This window comes from Aptenodytes forsteri, unplaced genomic scaffold, assembly GCF_000699145.1.
Source record: "Aptenodytes forsteri isolate BGI_AS27 unplaced genomic scaffold, ASM69914v1 Scaffold320, whole genome shotgun sequence".
Classification (NCBI taxonomy): Eukaryota; Metazoa; Chordata; class Aves; order Sphenisciformes; family Spheniscidae; genus Aptenodytes; species Aptenodytes forsteri.
In genome coordinates, this window is record NW_008794890.1 from 54,488 (window position 1) to 67,040 (window position 12,553).

General features: G+C 45.6%; 1 protein-coding gene across 1 annotated transcript in view; it reads left to right on the plus strand.

Annotated features, from left to right (window-relative positions):
* Window positions 1-12,553, plus strand: part of LOC103895497 (inhibitor of nuclear factor kappa-B kinase subunit alpha) — a gene marked incomplete at its 5' end in the record, with an annotated part of 46,763 nt that overhangs the window by 14,424 nt on the left and 19,786 nt on the right. The window contains 7 exons of the mRNA XM_019470954.1: window positions 4-38; window positions 1,605-1,719; window positions 4,755-4,824; window positions 8,389-8,477; window positions 9,175-9,264; window positions 9,904-10,028; window positions 11,575-11,682. Coding sequence (XP_019326499.1) covers window positions 4-38; window positions 1,605-1,719; window positions 4,755-4,824; window positions 8,389-8,477; window positions 9,175-9,264; window positions 9,904-10,028; window positions 11,575-11,682 — 632 coding nt within the window. The remainder of the gene's footprint in view (window positions 1-3; window positions 39-1,604; window positions 1,720-4,754; window positions 4,825-8,388; window positions 8,478-9,174; window positions 9,265-9,903; window positions 10,029-11,574; window positions 11,683-12,553) is intronic.

Here is a 12,553-nt window from a genome sequence, read left to right on the forward strand (position 1 = left end):
AAGGACCGCTGGTGCCACGAGATCGACATCATGAAGAAGTGAGTGCGGACGGGTCGGCACGGCGCAGCCCGGGCAGCCGGGGCCCAGCGGCCCTGAGCTAGCCAGGGTGAGGGACTGGGGCATGGGGACAGCCAGCCCCTGAGCCAGCCGGGGTGAGGGTCGGGGGCGTGGGGGCAGCTGGGGCCGGCCTCAGACCCTGAACCAGCCGCGGTGAGGGTCTGCCTGTCACCTAGCAGCTCTGCACTGGTTTATCTGTCATCCCAAGATGTCCAAGCGCTTCTGCTCCAGTGTACCAGGTGATGCCTTGGCTTGGGACCTAGCGACATCCAAACCCTCTGCACTCTTGTGCTGCCTGGGCTGTTTGTCCATCCCCTAGTGATACCTAAATTCCTTCAGACTTGCACGATGTGGTGCGTTGGGTTTTAATGTGGTGACATGAGAACACCTGCATGTTCCCATACTGTGTAGTGCGTTCATCTTTGATTTAGCAGTCAGGGAGCTAGGAATTGCTTTTTTTCTGTCACGTTCCTGCATGTACAGAATAACATCTCCTAACGCTTTCTCATGAGAAACGCTATGCTGCCCACCATCCCTCTCTCCAGCATGCCACTTTGAGGTACCTGTGAACCAGAGCTGGCCAGGTTTGTCCTCATGGATGTGCACAGTAGTTCTGGTTGCTGGGGTCTCATACAGTTGTTCCCTCGTCCTGAGAATTCCTTCTCCCTTTTGAGAGAGATCCCGGAGCATTAAATGCTCCGTCCCACTGGTGGGAGCAGGGACACCGCTCAGTTTTGTTCCGAGTTCTCACCAAAGGTTGCAGTGCCCCTGCTTGCATAGAGGTTTACTGAGCTCGTACTCTGCCTTCTTGTCACCCTCGCCTGCTCACTGTATGCACTAACATTGGAGGAAACCACCTGCAGGCAACCTGAGTTTGTAAGTCAGGGCTTGGTGATCACTGTTCTTGTTAGTGTTTTCACCATACTCGTTTTCTGAATACAAGCACTGAGCCGCACAGCTACAGCTGCTCTTGTGGTGGCTTCCAGAGGCTTTGGAAGGTGTTCACAGAAGTAATTTGTCTTTACTTCCTTCTGGATGCGTCTTTTATTCCCAAGAGTAACATATATTAGAGACAGTCAGGAAACAGCTGTCTGAACTCAGTTGCAGAAATGAATCCTTCCCTGTGTACATGGATTTCACTTGCCTGGTTCTACCTCCCTTGTACAGTTACACAAGTGTTAACAGATTCCTATGAAACCCTTGGGCCAGGGGGAAACTGTCCCCACATGCAGAAACAGACACATATGTAACAACTTTGCCAGGAATGTGCAGGAATCCAGAATTTGAGCCCAAATCCCCATCATCAAAGTCCTGTACCATGACTTTGAGACATCGTTTCTGCTCATCACTGGTTTGTTATTCCCAAGGTATGGATTTTATGCATTTGGATACTGGTAGGTACCAGTTGAAGAGTGTACTTCTCAGCAACGATACATTTGGGGAATAGAAATTGTACCTGAAACATAAAACATGGTTGGTTGACAATCTGTTGTCTTACTCTTCCAAAAGAGGAGTCAGAGTTTTCATCCAGATTTCCACATGCCTAGGTTGAACCATCCCAATGTAGTAAGAGCCTGTGAAGTTCCCGAGGAGATGAACTTTCTGGTTAACGACGTTCCTCTTCTGGCAATGGAATATTGTTCAGGGGGTGACCTCCGGAAGGTAATGTCTGTTTTGCTTTGCAATATGTAGCAGAATAAGTGGAGTTAATGCTGTTTCTGTAACTGTGGTTGTCTGAAACCATGTTTGTTCTGTGACACTTTTCTTTTTAGGTACAGGTGTGGGGAAGTAAATGCAAAGTGGAAAAAGAACACGTGTGGGAAATGAGGCTTTTGTTTTTGAAACCAGAGGACAGAGGGCAATCCAAGGGCAGATACCCTGTTATCCTGAACCAGTGTGTCCTTTCGTGGAACTGCTTTAGCATTAATACAACTTCCCGTAGCCTAGATGCTCGCACCCAGCGTGTTTGGCTTTGCTGCAATGTGTCTCTACCTGTTTGGAGTCTGATCTGGTTTTGATTCACGTGTATCCAGTGTTGCATTGCTCTCAGCGCGGGGAAGGATCCTTTTGGTACTAGACTGGGGCCTCCAGGGCTTCAGAGACTTTCCTGTTTCCTGCTGAACTGGGAACTTCTGCAAAGCAGCAGCACCCAAGAGTAAAGAAACCTTTCAGTAGTTCCCCAGGCAGTGGCTGCATGGCCCGATAGTTTATCCTCCCTTTCCATTGCAGCTGGATTCAGGAAGCAGCCATTTGTATAGGGGCGAAGAAGCAAATCCCTGTTGGTTAAGGTTTGTTTAGAAATCACCTCATCTAAGTGATCAAGAAGCTCATTTTTCTGTTGTTGTTTTTGTTACTGGTGTTAAATAGCACTGGAGGAACATGAGCAGATGTTGAATGCAATAACTGCATATCTGCGATAGCAGCTAGTGTGTTGGTAACTTACTGAGCCTCATTTTATGTCTTTGAGTTGTTTAAAACAATAGGGACAATTTTAAGAGACAAGGTTGGCAATGAAGGGGAGTGGGTATATATGAGAGTAGCATTTGGATGTTGCAAACACATGTAGCTGACCATGTTCTTGGTGACGCTTGGGTGTTGTGTTTTTGCAGTAAAAGTTCTGAGACTACTTGAAGGTAAATTGGAGACCCTGGCAAAGAAATTTGGGGTTACATTAGCTCTACTTGCAATGCAGTATTTGATCATTTAATTTCTAATGAATCCTTAAATGTTGCGTAGATGCTGGGACAATTCAGGAAGTAACATGCTTCATTTCATTTGATCGCATGTAATGCTTTGTTCCCTAAAGAAAAAAAAAAAGATGCATGTTTTTTTATTTCTGATCCTGCTCTTCTTTAAATCTTTCTCTTTCACGCACTTGGCATCATTTGTGTTTTGCACCGCTATTAATTTCTCATTGCACATCTGCAATCTTCCATAAAGCCTGGAAAAACATCTGCTTCTGTCTATGGGCCACGCACATTTTTATGCCTGTGTTCTTTCAGGGTAGCATTCTGGGCTCCGAGCTTGAACTTTGCCCCTCTCCTCTGTTGTTCAGCACATCTACCCAGAACTTAAGGAGTGAGCGAGCTTGATTTCTGACTTTGCCCCTCTCCTCCTTTGTTGTTCAGCACATCTACCCAGAACTTAAGGAGTGAGATGTTGAAGTTTGGCTTCTCCCCCATAGAGCTTTGACTACTGGTTGTGCCTGAAGTGTGGGAGGCAGGCAAAAACATGAGGATACATCGTGGGAGGGGTGACTGCAGTGCAGAGGTGTACCTCAGTCATCTGCACAAGTCTTCAGTGTAGTGATCAAAAAATCAGATCGCATGTTGATTGACTCAGGGCTTATGCAGGAAATTGCTGAAGCTACTTATTGACAGATCATTAACACAGTGATTAGGAGGGGGTTTCCTATGGTGCTTCTACTATACCTTTCGCTAGAGGAGAAGAATTCAGGGCAAGGGAAAAGAGAGATGAGAAGCACTTGAGAGTGGAGGCAGGGTTGAGAGTTCAGGTCATGGTCCATGCTGTGGACACTCCAGTGATCCACAGGCCAATGATCTGCTTTTTAGCTCAGGGTTAACTAGGTGGGTGACCTAGAAGCCAGCGTGCTGAAGTGTCGAGCAGCTTCTTCTCGTTGTGGGAGGGCAGTCAGGAAGGAGACCGTGTCCCAAGGCAGAGCTAGCCAGCGATCAAACGCTCTGAACTGAAGGTGACTTGTGTGGAGTGGGGCAGCCTGCAGCAATAGCACCGTTATCGGAGAACATGCCCTTTACTGGTTTTAAGGTGCCTGACTGTGAGGTGGGTGGCTGGTACTGTGCCTCAGACCTTGCAGGGCTCAGGCAGTGTTATGGGAGTGGGGACTGACTATGGGTGACTGCAGAGGTGGCTGCACAGTGTTTGGCAGCCTCTTGCAGCAGGGGCTGATACCTGGGTGGCTTTTCCATAGCGTGGGGTATCACTTGGGTTACAGCACACTGAGAAAAACAGGCTCTGTTAGAGTCCATGGCCAGCTCGTTCAGATTAAAGCAGCGATTGCTTTGGTCCAGCTGGGCTGTTTGGGAGCTGTAAATGACTGCAGTGATCTTCTCTTCTGTGGCCTACACTGAATTTAGGAGTTACCCTGTTGGTTTCCCTTCTCGTCCTTTTATCAGTGACCCATGTTTGAATGCCAAGGGCTTAGATGCGCATCCATTTCTTTTGCTTTTTGTCACTCAGTTTATTCTCCTCACTGGAGAGTTGTTCTTCCAAGCAGCAGTCCTGCTTCAGGTATTTGGGGTGTTCCCAAATCCCATCAAGCCAAACTTCTTCAGATGAGGAACGAGCAGGTTCCAGGAGCCTCAGGATCCCCATTGCCTGCAGCCGTATGGCCCTGCCTGCATCTCTTGCCCATTTGCTTTCTGATGGCTTTCATGCTTTTGTGGTATTATTCTAGCAGTCCAAATCTTCTTTTCAACCACACCTCTGTGCAATGAATTTTTGTTTTGTCCAAGTTGTTTTCTTTTCCCCCCATGCTTTTATTTCACAAAGCCAACTACCTCATTCAGCTAGAGTTATATTTAGCCAACTACCTCATTCAGCTAGAGTTATATTTGAGCTATGCTGTTTTCTGTGTCATCTCAGCAGCGGATGGAAAATGTTGTTCTTGACTGTTAACTGTTGCATTGTGGGTCTAAATATCTTTTTCTTTACTGTAGTTGCTAAACAAACCGGAAAATTGCTGTGGGCTTAAGGAAAGTCAAATACTTTCTCTGCTTAGCGACATTGGTATGTAGTCTAATGCCTTTCTTGTGTTTTGTTTTTTGGGGGGGGTTTTATTATGTGTAATGGCATTTTGCTTTTTCAGCTGACCCTGAAAAGGGGACTAACAAGAGCAGGGTGTTAAAACAAATCAGGTTTCTATTCCAGAGGAAGGATTTGGTATCCCTGATCACAGAGACAAGAAGCTTGCACTAATGACGTGTCTGTGGAATGGGATTGGAAAAGCTGTGTAGTGGTCAGTTGTAGGTAACTATGACCTTAATGTTTTGGTTTTTTAAGGTCATGGTTTTCCGTTCAAACCCCATTTCTGTTCATGGCTCTGGAGATGCCAAACTGCATGTCGCTTGCAGGAATGTAACTTTTACAAGCTAAAAAGCAAGAACCAATGTGAGAAGTGCCAAAGTTGCCCTGTGGCTTCTCTGTGTAGGGTTTGCTTAGTAGGAGGGAAATTTTGTTTGTTCAGGGTGACAGTACAGAGGAGATAATAAACTGGAGTGGAGCTGAGAGCAAGGTAGGTAAGAGCATAGCAGAAGAGGAAGCCAACTATGCCGTGGCTGCTCCAGCAATCTTCTGGCTAATGATTTGCTCTCAGCTAAGGGTTAATTAGGTAGGCGATCCCAAAATAAGTGCGCCTAAATGTTGAGAAGCTTCTCATTTTGGAAGAGCAATTCTGTTCATCTGCATTAGAGTTGTGGCTAGCACAGTGATGGAAATCATTGTCTCCTTTACTTGCCACTGGGGAGGCCACATCTGGATACAGTTGTCCACACCTGGCCCCAAGTTCTAGAGGGACGTGGAGATCCTGGCAAGGCCCTGCAAAGGCTGCCCAGGGCCTGGAGCACCCGACCCACCAGGATATGGGCTTGTTGTGTCTGGCTGCAGGGAGGCTGAGGAGGGTCTGAGAGCAGCCTGTGACTACAGAAAGGACAGATGCAAAGGTAATGGATGGGACCAAACTGTACTTGGTGAGCAGCGTAACAAGGGGCACCAGCCCTACGTTGCACCATGGCAGGTTGAAGCACGAGGTTGGAGAAGAAACCTCCTTTCCCACCAACACTGCTTTTGTGCTGTGCATGGCCCTAGGGAGGGTCCCAAGGCAGCCTACAGGGAGGGTAGTGTCAGCAGAGTGATGACAAGATGAGAATTAGCCAGACATCAACTTGATCTGTGTTACAGAAGGTGTCTGATACCATGTGGATTTCAGATTCTGTAGTTTGGAAAGGGAGCAGGCAGCAAATCTGTACAGGATGGAAGTAGCCCAAGGTGACAGCACTGCTCATAGGGGAAAAATCTAATTTAATACCTTCGGGTGCCGGCTTTCAAGCCATTTCCCAAGGCTGTAGTAATCCATGGAAATCATTCTGTGATACAAACTTGATGGTCTCCAGAAGTGTTTCATCAAGTATCTCATTTTTCAAACTGTTGAGCTTTAGCTTGCTTGATGCCAAAATCTTGACCACCAAGAGCACTGTAAGAAAATAAAAGATGTGAGACTTCCAACTGGCCTTCCTGTCCATCAGGAAGTGCCCAGCTTCTTGGACACCCTGGGGAGGACAAGTAATCTGATTGAGGGTGGTGCCTACAGATGGTTTCTCTAGCCAGTAGGCTCTCCAGGAGACTTCCTCAGTTAGAGCTCCTTGGTTTTTTAGTTCTCTTAGAGATAACCCATCTCTACTTGTAGGAATGGAGCTGATTTTGGCATGAGAAAGCATTTTGGACGTATTGGCCTGGGCTTCTGTCCTTTCAGTGTGCAGATAGCTTGCAGTTAATTTCCTGAAATCAAGCACAACTCTGCATTCCTTCATCCTTGTTCCCCTTCCACCTGCAGAATGGGGTCTGTTGTCTTCATAATAAGTTGAATGTCTCTGGCATGTCTTTGACAAAGATTTGAAAATGCAGTGGAGAAGAAATGCAAGTTAGAGGCTGTTAAATGTATAAATGAGTGGTAAATCAGTGAAGGTTGGGGACTTTTTCCCTGATGGGAGAAAGTGTTCAAACTGTGGACAAGGCATGTTGGTTGAATATTTCTCTTAAAATAATCCCATAATGAATTTACAGTCACAGCTGGTTAGAAGTAGGCTTTACACGATGTGCAGTCGGAATATCTTTTGCATAGGAAATTTTAAAATACCCCATGATGGAGATGAGAAAATACAATACCTGCCTTGGGCCTTTCATGGGACCTTTTCTTTTATTTCCACTTGCACATCTCCAAGATTGAAAAATCATGACTTAAAAAAAAGTCATCTTTTGCTGTTTTGTCTGTGGCTATGTCCTGTGGCAGACACTTGCTTGATGATCTTTTATTTAGTAGCCATTGTTGTTATTTGGGTGGACCAGTAGTGAATTTTCCCCTTCCCACAGGCAGAATTTCTCGTTTCTTTTTTTATTAGTGGCTCCACGGTCCCCTCAAGGCAGTTCAAGTGTGGACTATTGCCACAAGGCAAAGTCCTGCTCTTTGTCTTTTGTTGGGCACGTGCTCCCATTCCCTCCCCTATTGCAGCCACTCCTGTACCCAGGTGAGGAGCGGGTTCTGGAAACCAGCCTGGCTAAAACCTGATTATTTTTTTCTTAGTAGTTTCCAGCTGGATCAGTCCCAGGATCAAGCTGATCACACGGTGCCATAAATGCTTGTGCTGCCATGGAAATTGTGTCTGAAAAAGGAGAGTTTGGGAACCTGTGTTCCTTCTGGGGACAGCCCCCATGTAGCTTGGCTTAAAGCAGTCATGGAATTTCATTTTTAGTGGTGGGAGTGACAGAAGTGGTGCTACTTGGAGCACACCAGTCTGCCACCAGCAGAGGGGAAGCCTTGAGCCCCTAAGTTCAGTGTTGCTAATACTGACCGGGGCATTGCTGGCGGCACCTCAGTCAGCTGCTCCATGCAGCATTAACCAGAGGCTGCCCAAGAATCAGGTTTTAGCTCCAGCCGTGCTTCTGCTTCATCACAGCTAGACAGTCCCTTCCCTGATGGGGTGGTTTGCATTGTGGTGCTTTGACAGTGGTGGAAGTTTACTAGAAGCTCTGTAAGCCACTATTTGGCAGTAGTTTTAGGTCAAAGGGAAACTCTACTTGTTTCATTTGCTTAATTAATTTCAGTGCTTGCTTTCATCAACATCTGGCATAATGTGCTCACATATATAATAGGCCTTTTTGTTATCATGTGTTAATTTACTGAGATATTAGGCTAGAGGACGTGCAGAGCGGTTTCAAGCTGCTTACACATTTTGGAGACCTGTTTTGCTTGTCTGCATGCTGTGGTTCATTTTGTAACTCTACAGTTTCAGAAGAATTCAGGTGCCTTCTCTCTTGCCTTGCAGGCAAGAAATGTGACCTGTGGTTATGCCACAAGGTCTGAACTCTGTACCAACCTCCATTTCTGCAGAGCAGAGGAACAGAGCTAGTTCAGTCCTAGCATAAATTTTATTAATCTTTTAAGTCACTAGTTCTTAATGGTGCTTTAAAATGAAAATTTATTGATGTCAACCCCAAAGTCAGGGATACTAGATTTTCATCAGGTGTATCTTTAATCAATGTGAGTTTATTTTCTGTTAAATCAAACGTGTCTTTCAGGGTCTGGTATCCAGTATTTGCATGAAAACAGAATTATACACAGAGATTTAAAGCCTGAAAATATTGTTCTTCAGGATGAAGGTGGGAAGGTAAGTCAGGTGGCCTCTGTCAGTGGTGTTCCCACTGTCATTTCTGGAAGTTGTCAGCAGCTTTGTCTTGCCTGAGAGAAATAAAAGAGAACAAGTAGTTTGTGGCATTGAACTGGGCTGAAAACTGCACTGTGAATTTACTAAAAGTTTACGTCTTCTTGAAGCCACAAATCCTCTTTTGCTTATTCTTAAATCCTTGTCATTAAAAACAAACAACTTTGGCTTCCATTCAAGAACCTGCCTGCAACAGAATATGAAGATATGAGATTGTCGCATATCCCTGGTTTTGTGGCTTTGAGGGCTGCATGTAAAATTAAGCTAGTTCAGAGAGTCAACCTAATAGATTTCTTAGTGAAAATTGTTTTCTCTTGTTACTCTTTAAACAAATAACTTTAAATTCCCAGATAAAAAGCTAGATACTCTGTTCGGCCAAGCTGTAACTGGCAAGCTGCTTTAAATAAAGTCGAGTCTAAGTTGAGATAGGTAGACAATGCCAGCTTACGTGGTGAAACAAGCCTTAACACTGTGTCACATGTCGAAGCTTTGCCATGGACTTTCTCCAGAATTTCCATTCTGGCTTTCCTCTTCTTGAGTGCATGCTGTGGATGTCACTGCACAGATTTTGGGTTGTTTGGTGGAAAAATTCAAATTTTTCTCTGAATTTGCTCTTCTAATGAACTATTTAAACTGTCTACAGATTGTTCACAAAATAATAGACCTGGGATATGCAAAGGATCTGGATCAAGGAAGTTTATGCACTTCATTTGTTGGAACATTACAATATTTGGTAAGATTTTTTTTTTTCCTTCATGTATACAAGTGATGTGGTATTGCCACATTTTATAGAATCACAGAAGTGTGTGCCAGAAGGAGCCTACAGAGGTCCCTTGTCCAGCCTCCTGCTCGCAGCAGGACTGTCACCAGCACTAGGTCAGGGCAGCCGTGGCTTGGCCCAGCCAAGCCCTGAAACCTCCAAAAGTGGAGATCCCACACCTTCCTGGGGACCTGTCCCAAGGGTGTTCCCTCTCCAGGGGAAGAAGTGTTTCTTCATGTCCAACCTGAACCCCCCAGACGGTGATCTGGGGCCGTGGCCCCTCATTGTATCACCTGTCGCTTCCAAGGTGAGTTTGGCCCCATCCATCCCCTCCATCCCTTCCTGTGCCATGGTTGGGGGCTGGTGTCAGCCTGCCCCCCCTCCAGCCTCCCCACAGCCAGGCCCAACCAGCCCAGCTCCCTCCCATCTCCTCGTGGGTTGAGTGCTCCAGGCCCCGACCCAGCGGGCAGCCTAAGTGAGGCTGCATCAGGGTCCCTGTGCCACTCTGGAACTGGGGGCCACGCCTAGACGCAGCTTTGTCTCTGCAGAAATGCAAGAAAATAGATGACCTGAAATACCACTTTCAAAGTCTCTTTTTGTGATCCTTTTTAGGCTCCAGAACTCTTTGAGAATAAATCCTACTCAGTTACTGTTGATTACTGGAGCTTTGGAACGATGGTGTTTGAATGCATTGCAGGATTTAGACCCTTCTTACACAATCTACAGCCATTTACGTGGTAAGACACTTACTCTGCAACTGGTGATGCCAGGCAATAGCAGCGACAGCTGTTGCGTGTGGTGAGGTGGCAGTGTTGAACCAGCATGACAAATTTATTGTTAGTTAGGTGCTGAGGCTGGTGGTCTGCTAAGCTTTGCAGAAGCCATTGATACTTCAGTAGTATCAATGACGGTTCGACTGGCTATTTATACATATTTTGGTATGCGCTTATTACATTGTGTGGTAGCCTCTGGTCGTAATAATTCCTTCACAAGTGAAATTTTAATCAAAAAATATAAACCAGTCTGTGTATCGGTGTCAGAAAAATGTAATGGGAAGGAGTGATACAGTCCTTTGTTCACCTAGGCTGTGAGGTTACTTATTTTTAGCAATAAATAACACATAGCAAGACAGAGCATGTTTTGTGTAGTAAACACATAGTTAAATGTCTGTAAGTAACTTTACAAAAGCGATGACTGAAAGACTTGTATAGAAGGGGCAGAAATATATTTTTTTTATATTTCCACTTCTTGCAATACCAGGAGTGTACGTAAGGTTGGTTTTTAAAAGGATGATTCTGCAACAGAAAAAATATGAAACTTGCTTTTCTGTTAGCATTGAAATAATAACAGGAGAAAAGGTAAATTTGAGTTTTTATGCAAGTGTTAGCTTAAAAAATTATTACGTGTTAACAAAAAATAATTTTAACCAATATGTTGCAATAGTTTCCCTTTTAACTGCTAATTCTTGGGCTTTTATTATTCTAATAGTTCAATATTTGTTGCATTTTTTCCAACATGGAAAACTTGATTTCCTAATGTAAGTAGTAGAAAACTAATGAATGGACAAGCTTAGAAACAGCTCGTCCCTATCCATAAAAGAAGGAAGAGAAAAGCGCAGGCCACACACATGTAGCTTCAGTTCCAGTCGGGGCTGACAGGGACGGAGAGCAGGCTGGCAGCCTCCAGGAGCAAGAAGCGTTCAGCTGCCTTACAGCTGGCTGACTGTCGACTTACCCTGGGAAATCCTGCTTCTCCGGGAGCGGCTGAGCTCTAGGCAAGGTTCAGACCAGTGCTGAAGTGAGCCAAGGTGAGGAAACTGAGGCAGAGTTGCTGGTGATGCTTTCCCTGGTACTGGATCCAATAGCATGCTGTGTTTCTAACACTTACTAGATGCTTCACTCAGATCAAGGTAAGGGCAGTGGTTTTGCCACATGACTCTTGCAGGTCTTACTTGTCTCATTAATGTGTGGAGGCTGATTTTGTTGTGCAGGCTTGCTCTGTGGTCAGTGAATTGTTACCTGTTGGCCCCCTTGTTTGATGCTGTACAGACCTCCTTGCAAGCAGGTGCAAAAATGTTTCCAGAGACAGAGTTAATTGCAAGGGCTCCTCTCTTCCACTTGGAGATGTTCTGGGTGGATTGTTTGGAAATGTTGTCTATCTCCTGAAAGAAGAGTTTGTTTTCTAAAGCTACTAGACTGTGGTGCTTTTTGCTGCTGCCATATTCAATTGACCCTTTACAAAAGCAACATTGTCAGTATATCCACAAAGGATTTTATCTTCTAGGCATGAAAAAATCAAGAAGAAGGATCCAAAGCACATCTTTGCTTCTGAAGAGATGAATGGGGAGGTTCGCTTTAGTACCCATTTGCCACAGCCTCACAGCCTCTGTGGGTAAGTGTGTCCTTGTGCCTACATGTGGTAATTTTTGGCTTGTCTTTTAAACTGAGGGCTCCTCCTCCTTTGTCCCAAGCACTGTGAGGGGTCCTCCTTCTTTCTCCTAAGGAGTGTTTCAAGCTTCTGGCAAGCTACCGTTTGCTGTTAAGGAATAGCCCATAGCCACATGGCTCTTTTTTGATACTTTGGGCTCTCCAATGGCAGTTCACCCTGCAGTTTGTGGGATGATGGCAGTTCACCTTGCAGTGTGAACTCTGTGACTGCTTTCCACCCATTATGAGTAACATCTACCCGATAACTTGATGGTATTGAATCTCATAAACCAAGTACTTGAGTTAGCTGCTCCACGAAAGCAGAAGCTTCTGGTACTCGTGTTGGGAAAACTGCAGCAAGTCCAGCAGAGGCCACAAAGATGGTCAGAGCCTGTTGAATAGAGCATACAAGGAGAGGCCCATGAAGCTGGGCTTCTTCAGTCTGGCAAAGAGAAGGCAAAGGGGGATCTAATTTTGTCTTCTACTATCTTTTGGGGCGTTACAGAGACAATGGATCTAGGCTCTTCTCAGAGGGGCAAAGCAAAAGGACAAAAGGCAACAGCACAAGTTACAACAAGGGAAACGAAATTTGGTCACAGGAAAAAGGTTTCCCCATGCTAGTGATGCGTCCTTGGGACAGGGCCCCGAGCAGTGGGGGATCTCCATCTGTGGGGACTGCCCAGACTTGCTTGGACACAGTCCTGAGCAGCCTGCTGTAGCTGCAACAGTGGCCCTGCTGTGGGCTAGGGCTCAGACCGAAGACCTCCAGGAGGGCCTTCAACCTGAACTAATTGGTCTGTACCAAGTCAGAAGTCAGACTCTGATCGTTTGTCACT